General features: G+C 36.9%; 1 protein-coding gene across 6 annotated transcripts in view; it reads left to right on the top strand.

The window, feature by feature from the left end:
* The window catches only part of DOCK9 (dedicator of cytokinesis 9), a 335,650-nt gene extending 316,442 nt beyond the window's left edge, over nucleotides 1–19,208 (top strand). For all 6 annotated transcript variants that reach the window (XM_077812928.1, XM_077812891.1, XM_077812874.1 and 3 more), the window contains 6 exons: nucleotides 1,132–1,278; nucleotides 4,038–4,248; nucleotides 8,633–8,823; nucleotides 14,198–14,298; nucleotides 14,503–14,641; nucleotides 17,945–19,208. In XM_077812928.1, coding sequence (XP_077669054.1) covers nucleotides 1,132–1,278; nucleotides 4,038–4,248; nucleotides 8,633–8,823; nucleotides 14,198–14,298; nucleotides 14,503–14,641; nucleotides 17,945–18,067 — 912 coding nt within the window. In that variant the 3' untranslated portion in view covers nucleotides 18,068–19,208. The remainder of the gene's footprint in view (nucleotides 1–1,131; nucleotides 1,279–4,037; nucleotides 4,249–8,632; nucleotides 8,824–14,197; nucleotides 14,299–14,502; nucleotides 14,642–17,944) is intronic.
* The last annotated feature ends 1,586 nt before the right edge of the window (nucleotides 19,209–20,794 follow it).

The following is a 20,794-nucleotide window of genomic DNA, read 5'->3' as shown; positions in this document are numbered from 1 at the left end:
TGCTTCAAAAAACAAAATCAAAAGTTCTGGCTGACTGTGTGCATTTGACAGCTTCACATCCTGTAATATATCTACACTGTCTTTGTATAAGTAAAAGATGCCACAGTAGCCAAATATTGTGTACGTTTTTGTGTATGTGTAACCCAATTTTTAGTTAACTGATTTCATTTGGATAGCTGGCAGGCTGTTTAGGGAATGGGGGAGATTGTAAACTACCTTGAGCAGTATAACCTTCAATTTATTCTGTTGTCTTTTATAACTTTATAGCAATACCAGTTTACAGACAGTGAAAGAGATGTGGAGGTAATTACAGTAGCTGCTTACAAAGCAAGCAATGCAGTAAAAATTACTGCATTTCAGCTTAGTTTGATGTGGGTATTTTTTTCAGTGTAGCCTGTGTTTATACATGGTATGTTCTGTTTCTTTCACTTTTTGTCCGTTCCATCTTATGACAGAAATATTTATATTCTGATTTAAAACATTAACTCAAACTTGGCTTTTTGCCTTAAAGCAGTCACCTGTTTCACCTTCCATGCACTTCTATATTTGATTCAGCCAAGATTTAAAAACAGATGGTTTAACTAGTGCAAACACACAAATATTTATGTTCAATATAATGTAAAGATTTTTAAATGAGAGAGTAGGTGTGGTTTTATTTCATTGTACTATACAATCCAGTATGTAAAACCGCTGTAAAACTGTTTTTCAATCTTTTTTTGTAAATTCTTACTGAAGCATTCAATGGAGAGTCAAATAGTCCCTTTTGGCAAGGAAATGGATCTTTTGGCAAGTGAAACAGGGATGAAAACAATTCATTTTGGAAGAATATGAAAAATCAGTTTTGATCTCAAAACTTTTAATGTTAGCACATCAAATAATTACAACAATCCTTTCATAAGTTTGTAATTTTGTGTGCTTTCATTATCTGTGCACTCATTCTATAGTAGATAATTCACTTTTTTTCTCATAGGGGACCTTTTTAACTTGGATTTATTTTGATAGATATTTTTACTTTTGCTTGAACCGTGCATTGAACATTTAAGTTTGCCTTGAAAAGCATAAACCACTCTGTATGTTGTAACAATTGGCTGTTGTTCTTTAAGGATTCTAATTATTGTTTGTTTCTTACAGGGATTCTTTGAGGATGAAGATGGAAAGGAGTATATTTATAAAGAGCCTAAACTCACACCACTTTCAGAGATTTCCCAGAGACTACATAAGCTCTACTCTGACAAATTCGGATCAGAAAACGTCAGAATGATCCAGGATTCTGGCAGAGTAAGACTACGTTTATTTGTAAAGCAGGATATGTTATTTAAAACAAGTTTATCCCAAAATCTCATAATTTCATTTCATGAATCTCTACAAAATCAAGAGTCTGAGTTTGAATCATCACTATCCTATCCTCATTATGTGTGTACACATGCTGCCTATCTAAATAAAGTGTTGGCTGGAGAGGGTAAGGGGCATGATGGCTCTCGTAAAGTATGCCTTAATTTTGAATTTCCTGGCTTTTGTGTCACATAGCAATGAAAGGCTTTTCTGTTAAGACAAAATTGAGTAACTTTTAAATCTGGCTTCTTAGCTTTAGGTCATTTGACTACTTGCTGCCCACACAGTGTACCATAGATCCTTCTCCTTCCTATGTATGCTCAGTTATGCTCACAGAGGGTTTTTCCCACTTCTGCAGCTTGGGGTAGAGTCCAAATTGATACCGTTGCAGTGAGAGATACAGACCACCCTTTTGTGAAACTCTTTCACAGGTTCTCAGATACTATGTGGCACAGATGGGTTTTCAGGTTCTCAGACACAGATGGGGTAATAGTAGTACCTAGATAGAAATCTCTGTGTCCAAAGTCTAGTGTACATTAGAGCTAGAACTCCCTTTGGTAAGCCTAGCTGAGTATTTTGGGGGATAAAAATAGATAATTTGCCCACAAATCTCTCCCATATGATTGGCCTCTCAAATTAGCCCTTTGCCTACGTTGTCACTCAGTAGGAGATATTCTCTCTCATGGTTGAGGGTTCCCAAGATGGTGCACACAGCGCAGAAGATCAGGCAGAACAGAGCTACAGCAACCTTCCAATTGAAAAGGGCACCTCGTGCATAAGAGGCCATTCTAGGTCCCAACTCATTCCTCTCAACATCTAGTCCAGAACTCTTGACCAGCAGCTAATTTTCACCCACCACCAAACTCCAGAGCCAGCAGCAGTTCCCTCCTAAATCACCACTTCTTGCCTCTCCTGCTTCTCTGTCTGTCTGGTAAGAAGGTCACAAGATTCATTCAACACTTGTCAGCCTAACAAGGCAGCGGTGAGGGAGAAGCTGTCCCCACTCACACTGGAACCTTACTGGGAATAAAAACTCAAGCTAGGACCAAACTTCACAGACCTATGCTGTACCCTCAGTTCTTCGCAACCGTTCCAATGTGCTTAGATATAAATGTTTTAAACCTAATGAGGATTTCTCTTACAACTAGTTAAAATTGGTGTGTTTGAGGAAAATAGGTTGTACTCTATCCTATTCATAGCTATGGACTATTCTCAGGTTTTGCCTCCATCATTCAGTCTAGTCAGAGTTTTCAGGGAAGTGTCTGTCTTCCTGTCTTTGTCTCATACTCAGTAAGCAAACAGTTACCCATAAGTTCCAGGGAAGGGGTCTGAAAACACTGCAGACTTTTCTTCAAGAAAGAATCCAACCGTGTGTCTGAGAGGGGTAGGGCACTGGACTGGGACCTTAGGAAACTTGAGTTCTAGTCCCAATTCTGCCATTGGCCTATTAGGTGACCTTGGACAGGTCTCTTCACTTTTCTGTGCCTCATTTTCCATATCTAAAATTGAAATATAGCACATGACAAAAGAGGAAAGTACTATTGAGTTGTGTAGATAAAAAGCACTGTATAGGAGTTAGGTACATATTTTCTTTAATATTATCTCCCTGCACATGCCTCCTCTTTTCAGGAAAAAGAGCAACAATACTATACAAAAATTGACAGTCAGAAGTATCTGGGGTTTATGGTCCCTATCATCATAGTATTGAAGTGCCTCACAGACATGAATGAGTTTATCATAACAATTCCCCTGTGAGGTGTGGAAGTATAATTATCGCCACTTTATAGATAGCAAGTTGAGGCACAAATAGATAAAATTATATATTCAGAGTCATACAGGCAGAGGCAATAATTTAAACCCATGTCTCCCAATTCCCAACCCAGTGCCTTAATCACAAAGTGAAATCCTGACCCCATTAAAGTGTTAAAAAACAAACAAACAAAAAAAACTCCCATTGTTTTCAGTTTCAGGATTTCACCCAATGACTTTGTTTGAATGTTTGTAGCGTTAATACTTTTAGTGGTTTACTGAGTTGATTTGTCATGTTCTGGTGACATTTCTGAGGTGTTTTGTTTTAAGTTTAATTTTTCTGTGTGATCTTTTGACTTGTTTTTTTGCTTTTGATAATATTTTTCTCTGAGATGGTATGCTATAAAGAATATTTTTAACTAGTAACTATATAACAATAATAATTTTTGACTTCCAGGTTATCCTTGAATCAGCTGTAGAGAGACAGGGCACCAGTATTTGTTTCCTTACTTTTGAGTGCTCAATTGTGCAAAAAGAACGAGGAGTAGTTGTGGCACCTTAGAGACTAACAAATTGTGCAAACTTAATCTTCTATTAATGTAGTGTCTTAATGGAATTTAATATAATTTGCTATGTTGACACTGCTCTGGGTATGTGTCTCTTATCTGCAGTCCTGTACTCTAAAAATATAGAAAATTGTGTCACTAGACAAATATACTAATGTTATACTATAGCTGCCTGTAACTTTTAAGTTAATAAAAGTTAATAAAAGTTAACCTGCAACTTTTAAGTTAATGAAATAACTTCAGTTTTGAAATCAGTGGAGCTGAGGGGTTTCACATCTGGATTTACCTGCAGAACCAGAGCCAAATTTACTTTCCAAAACCTATGCAATTTCAAATTAAAAAATCAACTTTAAATAGTTGCAATTTAAATATTTTTCTATTTTTTTAAAGGTGAATCCCAAGGATTTGGACTCAAAATATGCATACATACAAGTTACACATGTAGTCCCATATTTTGAAGAAAAGGAATTGCAAGAGAGAAAAACAGAGTTTGAAAGAACGCACAATATTCGTCGTTTTATGTTTGAAATGCCTTTTACTCAATCTGGTAAAAGACAAGGAGGAGTGGAAGAACAGTGTAAACGACGAACTATTTTGACAGGTATTGTATGATGGATTTCTCTTTTTAAAGAGGACTACTTTTTTGTATTATGTCTTCATATTTAGCTCTTGGTGTTTGGAATTCTATGAGTGAATAACCTCTTGTGTTTTGTCAGGAGAATCCAAATTAATTTCAAGGATTAGTATGCAAGACTGTTGATGGTAGCTACGAAAGCAAAATAAACCCAAAGATTAGGTGGAGGCCAAACTTCTCTTTTTTAAAACTATACATACATGTCGTGATTTTTAAATGTAACAAGGAAGTCCTCTTAACGTTTCTGTAAGAGTACTGATCCTATGGCAGTACGTTTTGTCATGTGATCCCTTTGCACTCCGATAACTGTGATTAGAGAATGTGGAGGAAGAGACATAAGAATAGGATCACACATAGCCTTTACTTTCAAATTAATATTTTTGTTTTGGATAAAGGGATTCCTTGATCCTTTTTTTTTTTTTGTGCACCCTTAGTTATAATGCAATAAATAATAAGAATATGGAAACTAGGGCTAAGAGTTATCCCCATATCAGTTAGGGCTGTGATCTTGGATAAGACACCTCAGTGGAAAAGTGCTGTAAGAATCCATGATTGTGATTCAGCAGATGTCAATCTTCCTTCTTGGATTGGTACTTAATTAGTGCCTCAAGATATTGTCAGAGATATCTGTTACTGGAAGAGCTGATAATCTGGCTGTGGTTTAGGATTGAGTTCAGTTGGTTTGTTCTGTCATGAACTTTCAGTATGATCTTGGGTGAGTCATTCATTAGTTTGTCTTAACTTTCCCATTGTTATCTTTAAAATGAACATAATAAACTTCTCTATCTCTTATGGGTGTAGATGTAAGTGCCTTAATTCACTAGTGCCTACAAAATACTTTGTGTTCTTTATATGGAAGGTACTATAGAAGTGTTAAGTATTATCTTTTGGATAAAATGTAAACCTGACCATTTATAGTAATTAAACTTCTTGCTAGGCTTTGATCTAAAGTAGGAGCATTAACCCAAATATCCTTGTTGTTTTACAGTTTGGGTATTTTCAGTCCACTTGCCTAAAAATCCTATGTTGTTTTTTAAGTATTTTTCATTTCCCATCCAAAAATATTGCTTAGGGTTAGACTTGCTGCTTGAGCAGTCTGGAGATCTTTCCAATGGAACATTTTTCCCTTGGAAAATTCCAGTTCTCTGAAATCAAGACATTCTACAGGAACATATCAATTTCTTTGAAACTTTTGACAGAAACCAGGTAGGTTCCATCAGAAACTTGCCTGGTCTCCTACCTGCCTCCTTGGCAGCCTGGGTTCCCAGATCTCCAGCTGCCCACGCTTCCAGGACTTGAAGCTCCATTGGACACCAGGGAGCATATTTCATTTTGGATTAACAAATTATTGTGGTCTTGCAGTTCCATGAGAAAATTGAAAGTTTTGGATTTTCATCCTGATTCAGGATTAAAAAAAAAAAAATCCCAAAATTTCAATTTTTTTTACATTCTTTTCCCAGCCAGTTCTCGTAACTACACTTGTGTAGCTTGAGAACTGATTCTCCTCCTAGGGTTGCCTGTGTGCTTGCACAACATCCACTGTTAGCATTCCAGTGGATCTGCCTGAACCCTCTTACTGCCGCATCTTAAGCTGGAAGATATAAAGGGGAAGTCTTTCCCAACTGTTGTTTTGTTCTAGTTAACGCCCAAAGGAGTAGCAAGTAAGAATCTACCAGTATCCTTGATGCTTTCATCTGTCAGTACCCTTACTCTATCCTATTATGGTTTTTTGCTTTTAGCTTTTTAGTTAGATTGTTTTAGTTCTGCAGCATTGTGACCCTACTGGTGTTGGATCCCATTTACATAATCCTTCATTCTCCATTTGTATGTTGATTATAAACCATGGTTAGCTCACAGGATTTGGGTCTTAATTCTTCTTTTTTCCGAGTCTCCATCTCCAGTTGGTACCATGGCTGATCCCAATAAAAACACCATCTTTAAGCTTTCAAATCACATCAAAAGATGCAATACTGTTACTGATGACTATTATGTTGCCTCGATGAGGGTCACTGTGCAGATTAAATATACAGGCCATTGCTATCACCATGAATTCAAAGGGAGTAGGAAGGTTGCCTCAAACTCCAGCTGTTAGAAGAGGTGGTTAATACCATTTGTCAGATCTTGAGAAGCATGGAAAGGCCACAATCAAAGGGCTCCTCAGCATCACTCTCATGGCTAAGGCCAGTGCTGAGTCCACAGGGTCAACATCAAGGGGCTCCTCGTCATCTCTGACATTTGGTAGGCCGGAAACGTTGGTGTCGAAGCTAAGAGTGCCAGGAAGGCTGACTCAAAGACCTTTGACCTGGAAAACTTACGCTGACTCTTCGAAGGTGACCCCTCCAAAGCATTTTTTTTAATTGAATTTGTGCCTTTTTTCCTACTCAGTTTTTATCTTAGTAAAGCCAGAAATCACATATCTGGTCTTCCCTGTTTTAACTTGAGGACTACTTTGAGACTTGTCTATACTGGAAAATGTATTGTGTTATACCACATTAACTAACACAGTGGTAAACACAACTTGGTTCACATTCTCCCTGCCCCCTTTGAATTATGAGGAAAATTACAAGGAAATGTTACACAACACTACTATGACTCAAGTCCTTGACAGTTATTAGTTAGCAAATATTATAACCTTGTATCATAGCTACAGTGGGTACATCTATTGAATACACAGTTTTAAAAAATAATACACATATTGGTACACCACTATCCTGAGGGATTACATTCTCCAGAGCAGTACCTGAAATTGATTATGGTATAGTAGTATTAATTTTCCACTAGGAAAGTCTGTCATTTAAAGGAAAATTATAATTAAGTTTGGCTAAGAAGTTTAATGAGTTTAATTTATAATCCTGTTTTGTAACACATTCTTTGGTGGAAAGTGGCATCTTATTGTATAGTTACAAATTATTACATTTTTATAATTCTCTAAAGCAATTAAAGTATCTAATTTAAAAAAACAATTATGAACTTCCTTTGTAAAAGAAGTTCAATTTAAGCACATGATTTCTTTATTGCTTCTGAACTGCAATAAATTAGTTCACTTACATGTCAACATCACAGCCTGATTATTTTACATACTGACTCATACATACAGTTTCCATTAGGATTAGAACAAACAGTACTTTTAAAAAGTACTACTACATATTTACTTGTCATTCATAGCTTACTATGTTGTAGACTTTGGTCATTTAATAAAGTTTGGTCCTGAAGTATGAGGCGCATCCGCTGGAATGTGTAAATATTCAGCACCATATGGTGGAGTTGAAGGGTGGGGAGGGAGGGAGTGATTGCCTTCATTTTCCTGAAAAGAGGGTGGGGGACAGCTTTGAAAAGTTTGGAAAAGGCTGATTTAAGAAATGTTAAGAATTTGATAATCCACAAAAGCAAGGAAATTCAGAGTTGGCTAACACTTGATTTCAGTAGTAACAGAATCACATTAATCTAGGCAGGGGTGAGCAAACTTTTTAGCCCGAGGGCCACATCTGGGTATGGAAATTGTATGGCGGGCCATGAATGCTCACAAAATTGGGGGTTGAGGTGCAGAAGGGGGTGAGAGCTCTGGCTTTGGGTGCAGCTGTGGATGAGGGGTTTGGGGTGCAGGAGGGTGCTCAGGGCTGGGACCAAGAGGTTCAGAGGCCATGAGGGTGTTGAAGTGCAGGAGGAGGTCAGGGGTGCAGGCTCTGGGTGGCACTTATCTCAAGCACTCCCAGAAGCAGCAGCAAGTTCCCCCTCCAGCTCCTATGCAGAGATGCAGCCAGGCGTGGCCAATGGGAGCTGCAGGGGCAGTGTGTGGAGCCCCTTGGCTGCCCCTATGCGTAGGAGCCGGAGGTGGGACATGCCACTGCTTCTGGAAGCCGTGCAGAGTGGGGCAAGCCCCCAACCCCGCTCCCCGGCTGGAGGTCGAGGGCTGGATTAAAACGTCTGGAGAGCCGGATGCAGCCCCCAGTCCATAGTTTGCCCACCCCGATCTAGGCACTTCTGAAAATCCAACCCAAAATGTTTTAATAGTCTTATTTGGAATATATTTATTTATTAACTAAAATGCTTCAAAAGGAAACTCTGAACTTTTTTTATACTATTGCCAAGCAATACTGAAGGCTAGTATAACTGAAAGATATTGGAAAATAAATGTTTGTGGTGTTTTTCAGTTTGTTTACTTTATGAATTTGACAGCATTTTTGTGTATCATGTAACAAGAGATCGTTTGCTGTATGGTTGTAGCAATAAAAAGCATTACTAGCTTAATAAACTTTTTTGAAGAATTTTGTAAAACTCTACCAACATATAAACTGTTTAAAATTAGCTTAATATAATCAGAAATAGATTACTTAATCTGTTTTTATCCTAGCTATACATTGTTTCCCCTATGTGAAAAAGCGCATTCCTGTAATGTATCAGCACCATACAGATCTAAACCCAATTGAAGTAGCCATTGATGAAATGAGTAAGAAGGTTGCAGAGCTCAGGCAGCTTTGTTCTTCAACTGAAGTAGATATGATCAAACTGCAGCTAAAGCTACAGGGAAGTGTCAGTGTTCAGGTAAGATACCTACCTGTGCGCCAGATCTCATATATTGCTTTCCCCAACGAAATATGATAAATGAACTTTCAGCATTTTTATCTTTACAAAGTGTCTATTTATATGTGAAATTATTGAATGTTTCATGTAAGAAATGATATATATCATTCATTGTCCTAGATTATTTTTCATAACAAACCGTAACAGCTTTTGACAATTAAACAAAGGACTCAGAGCTATGTGATTGACTTGTATGACTGTCTCAGGGCATGTATACACTTACCTCTGGAGCGATAGATCCAGCAGGGGCTGATTTATCGCGTCTAGTGAAGACACGATAAATTGACCGCCAAGTGCTCTCCCGTCGACTCTGGTTCTCCACCAGAGCGAGAGGCGCAGGCGGAGTCAACGGGGGAGCGTCAGCAGTCAACCTACCACAGTGAAGACACTGCGATAAGTAGATCTAAGTACATCGACTTCAGCTACGTTATTCACATAGCTGAAGTTGCGTAACTTAGATCAATGCCTCCCTCTAGTGTAGACCAGGTCTTAGTTCCTTTTGGTTCCAGGGTGAGAGGCTGGAAAAGGAATAAAACACTAGCTTCTCAAATAACAGGGATGAATTTATTTATTTTGCTTGATTTCAAACCTACTCTCATGTTGAGTTTAAATGTTCTGTTCAGACTTAATCGTTGTTAGGTTTGAATTGCAGTCAGATGCTTTTTGAAAAAAGAACCCCAAAAAGTGTCAGAACAGGGAGGGGAAAAGAGTGAAAATTGGAGCAGATAATGAACATAAAGTTTAAAAAAATAGAACATGGGTTGAGAGAATATTTATAAGAGAAAAAATTGTGTGTGTGTGAGAGATTATATCGGGGGAGCTGGTAGCAAGCAGTATATAGGTTGGTTAGCGCTTCCCAGGCATGCTGTTCTATGACATAGGACCTCAGCCTCATTTAGTGGACACAGTGGATGCACAGAGGGGCAGAATTAAGGTTGCCCGGACAACCATAAATCTAGCACTTTCTGACTTTTGAGTGCTTGTATTTACAACCTAAATGAGGTGCTTTTAATGTAGCTTTTGTGTGCATAAGTTATACACACACACGCATTCTGTATCAAAGCCACTCATTTGTATCATCATCGCTATTGAGGGTGACAGCCCATCTCTAAAATGGGTTTTCCGTTAGCTATTAAACCTTTTATTTCTTTGTTTTATTTATAATTATGTGACCATTTCAGAATTGTGATAGGTTGTAAAACAGTGTTAAAAAAGATGCCTCCAACCAGTGTGCAACACACACATACACAAGATGCCATTGGAAGTAGCGGTAGTCTTTGTGGATCGCAGTGCAGTCACTGCTAGCCTTCCCCTCTGTTGTTGACATAGGAAACTACCTGAGGGTGGTATCAGAGATTCTATATGCAAAAAGCTAAAGGGAAAAATTATCAGGGGCTTCAAAATGAACTAAATTACAAATTTTTACTTAAAAAACTAAGACTGGTGATCTGTTCAGTGTGACCATCTCTTTTTCTACGTGGCGAGCAATGACGATGATGAAGTAGCTTTCAAACACTACCATAGAAAAAGTAGCTATGTCCTCACAGTTTAAAAAATTTAAGCTTCAGCAAAGATGAGTCCATCAACAATTACCTTGTACAGGGACAATATGCAGTACAGCTCATTTCATGATGCACTCACTATGTTTTACAAAATCAAATAAGCATAGAGATAAATAGAATGAATAGCTGAAGAACTTGGAGTTGTTGGAAGTATTGAATATGAGGCATGACTCTAATCAAAGTAATTAATAACAGTGAACAAAATTGTCTTGTGACAGCTGTTTGGCTTGTGTGAAATGAGTTGTCTACGTAGCAAGAAACCATTGGGTCCTTCCCCTACAAGAACTGAGAGATAGTACACAGGGGCCCCTTCTCAAAAACTTCCCCAAGAGCAGCCTGGCAACCATTTAAGACTCAAAAGGGCACACCGTCTAGAAAATGTTTTGATCCCTAGACAGTGACAAAAGCCCTCCCTCAAAAAAAAAATAGAAACCTAAAAATGTATAAAAGGCCAGAAAAGAAGAAAAAGCTAAGAATCCTGATCTTTAGCTTATCCTCTAAAGAAGAGGAACTCTCAGCTTTAGATCATGATAACCTCAAGCCATACGAGCAGGAGAGAGTCTTTTCTCCCAGGTGTGTTTGGGGCCTTGGAGAAGAAGGTGGTGGACACCATCAGTATTCATCCAAAAAAAGAGGATGAGCAAGCAAAGTCCAAAAGCAGGTATCTTCCGTCAACAAATAAGACAGAATTTTCCATCTCCCTACACCCTTCTTTGAAGAATTCTTTAGGCAAGAACACGTTCTCCCTAAGATTAATGCATCTGTGGCTAAGAATGTGAGAATTCTTGCAAAAGTTTAATTCTTTCCTAAAGCCTCACACCTGAGCCACCCTGAGAAGTGACTTTAAAGCTTTGTTATTAATCATCAGAACTACTCTGGCAACTACTTTTTGCAAGGGACATGGTGTCAAAGGCCTCACCCCCAAAACCACAATGAGTTTCATTGCTAAAGAAAATAATCCTTGGCTGTTGTTTCAGAATGGACATATCCATGGACTCTGTGAGGCTGGCAGAGAGGGCCATAGCCACAAACTCTGTAGCTGAACACCAACTTTGGCTCCAACTCTGGATAGAGGATAATTACTCTAAGCAAATTCTCTGTGCCTCAGAATTTTCTGGCAGACTCTCATTTGAGAGAAAAGCTTGAAATGGTAATAAACAATAATACAGACAAGCCAAAGAGTTTCCTTCCCCTGTGAGGGCAGAACTTCCTTTCATTCCTACTCACAACAAAGATTAAAGAGAGTGATTCCTGGTAACAGAGCATCATGAGGAAACCTGGATCAAAAAGTCGATCCAGACCCTCCTTCCAGTCCAAGTCATTAGTGAGACTGCAAATGAGCATGCCTCTGCCCAGAAATAAGTCTACGGTTATGGATACTTCACTTCTTAGACACACGATTTTGGTCAGCCTTAGGCAGGGGTCTGGGAGACCCCAATAACTCATACTCTCTGAAGTTCCATTCTCCTCTATTCGTCCCCCTCTACTGGACATTGGTGAGGCCTCACCTGGAGTACTGTGTCCAGTTTTGGGCCCCACACTACAAGAAGGATGTGGATAAATTGGAGAGAGTCCAGCGAAGGGCAACAAAAATGATTAGGGGTCTGGAACACATGACTTATGAGGAGAGGCTGAGGGAACTGGGATTGTTTAGTCTGCAGAAGAGAAGAATGAGTGGGGATTTGATAGCTGCTTTCAACTACCTGAGAGGTAGTTCCAGAGAGGATGGTTCTAGACTATTCTCAGTGGTAGAAGAGGACAGGACAAGGAGTAATGGTCTCGAGTTGCAGTGGGGGAGGTTTAGGTTGGATATTAGGAAATACTTTTTCACTAGGAGGGTGGTGAAACACTGGAATGCGTTACCTAGGGAGGTGGTAGAATCTCCTTCCTTAGACGTTTTTAAGGTCAGGCTTGACAAAGCCCTGGCTGGGATGATTTAATTGGGGATTGGTCCTGCTTTGAGCAGGGGGTTGGACTAGATGCCCTCCTGAGGTCCCTTCCAACCCTGATATTCTATGATTCCTCCCCTTCCTTTTATACTTCATCCAGCCTTGAGAGAGGGTGAGAAATGCCACGCAATGCAAAAAGATACTGCATCTCCTAAAAGCAACAGAGCCTGTCTCATGAAGGATGGGGTATTCTTTTAGAATGTAAGGTCTCCAGAGTGGGGATTATCTCTTATCCATATTTGTACAGCACCCATCCAATGGGGCCTTTATGTGGTGTTATAAATATTTACTAATAAATAATAAAGGTTGAAAACCATTCCCAACATGAAGTGTCCTCATCTGGTAGTGGAAATAGAAGCCCACAAGACAGCAGGATTCGGACACAAAATCCTGACCACAGATGACAGACTTTAGGATAGGAAGTACCCCTGAAAGACTGCAATAAGCAGGGAACATGGCCAAGGTCAAAGAGTCTCCAAAGCATCAAATTTGTAGGGATAGAAATGATGAGGCTAGCTTCATCTAATCAGAAATGATGAGGCTAGCTTCTGCTAATCCACCTGCGATAGTAGCATGCGCTGGTTCAACCAGACAGTACAGTGACCAGGGCAGGCACTATTCATCTGAACCAAACTGTTGGCAGATAAATTCAAAATGGTTTCTGAATCAGGAAGTGTTCAACTGATATCCCGGAAGGTAGGCCATCCCCAGAAATGTTATTTACATCCAGTCTGTTGTAACTAGGTATTTGTGCCCTGAAGAAGCAGATCAGCGATCTTGGGAAGAGAACATGGCTCATAGATGGCCTAATGGGTTTATGTACAAGCCCATAACCCTCTTACCACCTGCTTTTCTGAACTATTCTTCCTACTGTCTGAACTAGTAGAAGAAACAATATCATCACCACTCCCCAAATTAGCCAAGAAGATTGTGGTACTCAGGCCTAGTGGAGCTATAGCAGAGGTCACCAATCTCTCTCCCCAGTGGTGGTGATCTCCTATCCCAGGTCTTATTTCTTGACTTCCCAATCTGGACTACCTGAGCCTGACAGCTTAACTATTGCTCTAGCATTTTTCATATTTTTAGTGAAGCTATGTGACCAGTCTTTGAGAGTCCCTGGTGTCTCTCAGTTCTCATTGACTCAGTTCTAGCATGTGAAGGATCCATTCATTGGTAAAGGACTGTCAAGCATGCTGTCTCTAAGAAAAGAGATTTATTGTTACTGTATATTTATTTATATTATATTACTGTCTGGAAGTGCTAGCCACGTCTTGAACTGTACAGGCCTTCCCCAAAGAGTTTACAATTTTAGGCTTTAAGATGAGGCTCAGCAGGTGGGTAAAGTGGAGAGAGTGAATGGGGTAACCGTTTTTGCACAGGGAAGCTGTGTGCACAATTTTAGATAGTTTAGGTTGTTTTTTAATAATGGAGATAAATAAGCAGATCAGTGTGAGCTCGCCATCTGCCTACCATAGTAAGGAAGACAAATTTCCTATTTGTTGGTAGTCTTACCAGAGATTGTATTTTGCTGCCACCCTTCAAATGGTCCTTCTAAGTCAGGATGCATCACATTGAGGTGGCAGCATGGGGAAATATATTGATGTGTTGTACCTGTTTAATAAACAGGGGAGTTTTGCTTCCTATTTTATCTGTTCAGTACTTGCAACAAACAATAAATTCACTTAAGAAGAACAAACCAACCTAGCCAACCAACTTATTTCACTATATATGTGTGTATGTATAAATATATATAAATGCTTTAGTTGGAACAATATGGTAATATAGCAAATCAACTTTATTTCAAATTCTTTTTTCTTGTTTTAGGTTAATGCTGGTCCATTAGCATATGCAAGAGCTTTCTTAGATGACACAAATACCAAAAAGTATCCAGACAATAAAGTGAAATTACTGAAGGAAGTTTTCAGGTAAACTGTTTGAATGTACATGGAATAACTTTTTAAAGACAGGTTTTAAGCAGGTTTTGTTTTAGTCATTTACTTTAACGTTACCAATGTCCTTGCCACGCTAACAAGGTATTCTAAAATTAACAAGTAGCATTTGACGTTTCTCCTGGATTTTGCATAAATGTAATGTCTTTTTTTTCTTTTCTATTTTTTATACAACTTCAGACAATTTGTTGAGGCTTGTGGTCTAGCACTGGGTATAAATGAACGACTTATAAAGGAAGATCAGTTAGAATATCAAGAAGAAATGAAGGCTAACTACAGAGAAATGGCAAAAGAACTTTCTGAAATAATGCATGAACAAGTATGTACTGAATCCTAAATATTATATTTAATACCATCCAGGATATAGTTGACCATGCTATTATAATATGCACCATTAGTTACCTACAGGAAAAATATTCAATAATTTTGTTTTCAGTGTTCTTCTCTTGCATCGGAACTCTCCTAGTGTCCTGTGGTCAAAACATGGTTTTCTCTAATTTTGTCAATAATTTATCATATTTGTAGATGCTCTCACACATTTACTACAAATGCAAATAATTTTTTTTAAATAATCATTAATAATCAACAAGGATACAACAAAAACTCAAATTATCTTTTAAAATTGACTGACAGTGAGTAGGCTACATGGAGCTAAGTACAAAAGTTACTGTAAGTGGTCATTACCCTACATAAGGTTTACTGAAATGATCCCATTTTAATTGTCACAGAGTAATAATTTAATAGAGAGGAGGTGGCTTAAGACTTGAGTTTTTAATGCTGAGAGAGGAATTTTTTGTTGACTTCAGCCAAAATTTCTTTACAATAAAAAATGCTTAAATAGTAAGATTTTTTTCTTCAAGAAACCTAAGCATACAGAGTATAATTATGTATAATACTTAAATATAAAATTTTCTTCTGAACTAACATTCATTCTGACAATGTTATATGCAGTAAATATTTTGTGTAAGTGTGAACTATGATTTTCTTAGGTATATTAATTATAGAATTTATCTGTCCATAAATCATTTTGTACTCATTTCATTTTATGATTGGCACCTTACAGTCTTGTTCACAATGTCATATCTCCCTACAAAGGGTTTTCTGCTCTGTAGAGTGAATGCCATTTAATAACATTCATTGAGTTCTTGTTCTTGTAGAGAAGTGGGATTTTAAATGCATAGAACTGCAAGTTACATCAGTGTATCACCTTGTAAAATTTTATTTCTTAATTGTCTTTAGTTAACGTCATAAATGTTATCGTGAAGCTTGGAGTATAGCAAGTGCTATATAAGACTGTTCTCACACACATCTTCTCCATAGTTCTCTTTCTCTTTTTTACTGTACACATGACTTGCAGTGTCACAGAGCATAATGTGGGCATAGAAAACACATTTATTCTACAAAAAATTGCATATGTGCACGCTCTCTTAATCAGATATAAAAATAGTATTTACAAATTGGCATAAATGTATATGACCTTTCACCAGATCTAGAGTGAAAATTTTTCCCGTCTGCAAAGAGCGTATAGTTGAAGGCAGAAAAGACTTGGGATAACAGTGCAGATGACGAAGACTATATAGGAAAGATCCTTGTAAGAAGTGGGTTTAGAAGAAATGATATTGTGCTTGGTGGATGAAAAAATGGGACAGTTTGACTAATAATATTTGAACCTGATGTGGTAAAAGGCAGGAATCCAGTAGAGTTCAAAAATAGGGATAATATGGCTGTAATGACTGGTGTTGACTGAGCAGCAGCATATTTTGAATAAGATAAAGGAGGTATATGTGAGCAGTGGGAGGCCACAGAAAAGAGCATTGCAGTAATAAGAGGGAAAATGGCAAAGACGTGCACAAATTCTTTAACAATGGCAATAAGGAGGGAAAGGCTGTATGTTAATATTACATAGGAAGAAATAATAGGATATAATGAGAACTTGATGTGGTCAAGAGGATGGAGGAGATTGAAGAATCTAAAATAAAACTGCAGTTAAAAGTCTAGAAAGATAGTAGCATTTTAACAACATGAGAGAGAGGAGGGATTATCGAGACGTTAAGCAGAAATATGAAAAAATTGATTTGAAATGAGTGCAGGACATTAGGAATAGATGTTTGAGGAACAGGCCTGGGGCATGAGGACACAATTGATTCCCTTACATACTTTTTCTTTTTTTTTTTTATTGTAAAACCTGATACATGATCTACTGTAAGACTGCAGTAATGCACACTACTGTCATAATATGCCAGTATGTTCTTATTATACAGATACGATACGTTAGAAAATGTACTAATTCAGTTAAATGGTAGTCAAAAATGAAATGAGTCACTTTACAAGTTTTAAATTAAATTTCAACATTTGAAGGTCCGAACTGAGAAATAAAATTACAGTGTAAGAATTTTAATTTTCATTAAAAATTATAATTCACGGGAAACTTTTATCTGGAATTAATTTTGAATTGGTTAAAAATGTAGATTTTATATGACTGTACCTGATTTCTATAGTTCAGAAATTCATGGAATATTTCGGCAGTTTAATTTTTGTTCTACAGGCAATGAAAAAGCTAATTAATATCAACTGCCCTAACTAATTAGTGTAGTGATTAAACAATTGCAAGAAACTTTAAATGTTATATCAATGGTTTTTTATATACAAATGAATCTTAACAGACTTATCTGTTTCTCTCCTGTGCTGTTCACAAACATGATCAGATGGAATGGTAATATTTTTTGTTTCTGATTTCAGGGTCTCTGTCTAGTTTTGTGTAATTCCTTTTACCACTGTAACACAGGATGAACACTTTGTTTCATGGCACAAAACTGACCAAAGTTAGGAACAGGCTTTGGGTCCCTTTAATCTTTTTCCCCACATCCAAAGTATATTGTGGAGTCAGAGTGGCCATTTCTCACTGTGTAAGATCCCTTTTTTTGTCAGTCCATAGGCACCATCCTGAGGAATATGCTGTTCCACACTCCTGGTATGGAAATAAACAGCCATTTGGGAAGAAGGGAATCTAGTTTCAGAGGGAGAATGGTGGAAGAGTACTCCTAATGGCAAAGCACAGCAAGGGTTTTGAATGATTAACAAAATCTTTGTATTAGCATTTTTTATATTTATCGTTTAAATTGCCCATAATTCTTTCTCTGACAACAGTCAAGAGTAAACTTTTTTGGTTTTGGCTGAGAAGTGAATGGTCTATAAATGGACTTTCGTTTTTATAATGCCCACTCTCCTGTTTGTCTACATTTTTCCTAACTAGGTGAGATTTAATGATTGCTTCCTCCTTCCATCAGGAGTTATTTCTATTGTTAACTTGTGAAAGGGGAGCTGTTTGAGACTCAGCCAGCAAGAAAAGTGTAATTTAATTAGGAAGGTGTATCATCTGATGTTGTAGCAAGGTTTAGCACCCAGTGCAGTACTAGAATTGGTCCCTGGAAATAATGTTAACCACCACAAAAGAGAAAATTGTATGCCATTGAAGACCATATTAAAAATAGACTAGATAAATTGTACATTTTGATAATACCCCTCTGTTTTATTGAGCTTATTGAATTATTTTATAAGTGATTTTGTGTATCTGTGATCAGTTTTTGGGTGAAGTTATAGCTCTGTTTATTTTTCACTTAAGATTGTTCCTGTTGAAGAAAAGACCAGTGTTATGTCTAATTCACTACACATTTTCAACGCCATAAGTGGAACTCCAACAAGCACAGCAGTTCATGGGATTCCCAGTTCTTCTTCAGTTGCATAAGTGTTTTGTAAAGGAAAGTAATTTTTCTTTGTATATGCATGGATTTGCTTTATTATTTGCAAACTCAGGATGATTTTAAAGCTAAATATTGGACACCTCAAGCCATGTAAATTAGCACACTAAAACACTGAGCACACTATATTTCGGGACAGGTGGGAATAAACAATAATGGTGGTAGACTTCTAAAATAAATAGAAAGGTGAACATATATTTTTACATTTTGCTGGCAATATTAAAAGTTTTCATAATGTCTTTGCAGAGGTCTGTGTTGGGAACTTTTATGATAATTAATTTCTCTTTTTCCTTAGAAAGTATTATTAAAATGAGTGGCACATTACAAAAAGGTGTTGTAGAACGTACGTTTGCAGATACATAGTATTCAGATGTTGTTTTTATGTATGGCACATACAGATTGATTTTAAGTTCAAGAACTATTTTGGGACTAGATAGAGACACTAATTTTTTTTTTAATTTAATGGAACTGACACTAGTAGTTTTGTACCATTGACAAATTGTTGTGCTCCTTTTTATACCTTGTTGTCATATTGAAAGTATATGAGTTTAAAGCAAATGGAAAAATTAAGTACAACCAAAGGTCTGTATTAATGAACACCAAGCACCAAGTTACACTAAAATATAAGTAGTGGTAAACTGATTTGTACATATTGTTTGTTAATACAGTCCATAGATTCTGTACATAAACGTATTACATTTCTAAACAATTTTTAAATAGCCATAGCAGCTCTCAAGCCTTCTGCTTTAAATTTAATTGTGACATATTTGTGCTCATTCCAAGTATATGCTATATACAGTTTGTTTATTCCTGTATATAGATAAGTGCAATATGAAGATGTATACAATCTTTGCTATGTTAGGTTTATACACTGTTTTGAAAAAAATCATCCCTTTTGCCAAAGCAATGGAATACATAATAGGTGATCATTTTCTGTTAAATGGTGGTGTGATTTAAAGCTTTTACCATATTATTGTTCTTTCAAGACACTAATTTAGTAATTTTATATTTGGGGAAATAAAGGTTTTAAATTTTATTTAACTGGAAGCACTGTCCTGCTGTAATTAAACAGTCTATACTACATCTGTATTAAAAAAAAAAAATAATAAGTAGCTAATTTCTCTACAATGTGTTCTGGATTCTGTTATTTTACAGCTTATACATTAAGGAGCAAGAACTCAAAACATTCACTCATACAAAATCAGATTATTACAATTAAAATATGACAAATAAATACAATATGGAGTTCTATGAATTATTTCTCTACAGTGAAGTTATTACCTGTGGTATACTCCTACAAGTTCATTATTGTTAGTTTATTGCCTCCCTAGAAATTCTGCGCACTGAAGCAGTGTCCTTTCATGAATCCACCAAAAAAATTCTTGGAGTAATAACTTACGCTGCCCTTAATAACCAGTGGCATTAGCCCCCCCACCACCCCCCAACGTTTTTTTCATCAAGCAATACTTCAGAAATTTTTCTCATCCTTATAGCATGGATGTGCTGACATTTTCATTAGTAGGGGGTGAACATCTATTGCTGTTTGCCAATGGTATTTGAAGACACATCATTTTTTGTTTATATCACTAATACATATTGAGTATTGGCTCTCACGGGATTTAGGTGAAATTCTGAATAGCACTGCTTCAAATATATCGTTGAAAGTTACGGATTTGCTACAAAAAAAGGGAGGGGGGCTTGTTTTACTTTAAAAAGGGAAAAGTAGTAGCTAGTGAATACTTGAGGCTGTAGCGAGACAGTCTTCTTTCTTATGAGTCCTCCGTCTTTGTATCAGTCATGTGTGGACATGGGAACACCCCTTACTATAGATATGTGTAGCTACCCTCAAAACTCATTTTACATGTTGGGAAAATGTCTCTTCAAAAAAAATTGTTTAGGAAGTCTATCAGTGAAAATGTTTCAATGAATTTCATTGAAAAAAGAATAATATTACCTGCAGGATTTATAATTCAAACAATGCAGCAACCTCCCAATATATGAAAACTGAAAAGTTAATTAAATTTTGATTGTATGCAAAAATTAAATGAATTAGTCTCACTGGCCAAGATGGCTAGACTATAAAAAAGAAAGGAAGGAGCATAAACACTGAAAAGTAAATTAGACCTTTTAACTTTTGTTTGTACAATCTACATTACACCGGGGAAGAAACCGTTTACATTGTTAGTGTATCTTTTTTTTTTAAAAAAAAAAAGAGAGAATTGAGTACAAAACAATAGGGCAAAGATACATTAAAATCCTTTAACTTGGTCTTTTTTTCTTTTTTTCCCCCAAGCTCTCACTGTGAAAGAACCTGTGTGTGTCCTTTTAGGTTTGATGAGCTTTACAAATAATTTAATTCTCAGCTTTCTCTCTTATTCTTTTCTAATACCCAACTGAGGGCATTCCTAAGGTTTGACCATCTTACAATTACATGTTATAAAAAATATTGTAAAACTAGAACTTGAACAGGCACCTATTAAAGATGTCCAAGAGTTAAGAAGGAATATAACTTATAAAATGTACTCTACAGTCAGAAAGAGGAACAAAACAGGCAAATTAGTTGCTTGGCAATTATAAAATCCTGAAAGGTGTGAGAGAGATTAATATTTGAAATAGATATATTTCCTGGTTTTACTTCTACTGGTTCTTTGATTTTTTTTATTACATCTATACTAGATATGATAAAAATCTTTATTAGAATCAACAGGCTACCA

The sequence above is a fragment of the Eretmochelys imbricata genome, chromosome 1 (assembly GCF_965152235.1).
Source record: "Eretmochelys imbricata isolate rEreImb1 chromosome 1, rEreImb1.hap1, whole genome shotgun sequence".
Classification (NCBI taxonomy): domain Eukaryota; kingdom Metazoa; phylum Chordata; order Testudines; family Cheloniidae; genus Eretmochelys; species Eretmochelys imbricata.
The sequence above is the reverse complement of the archived record's forward strand: the minus strand, read 5'-3'. Positions and strand labels throughout refer to the sequence as shown.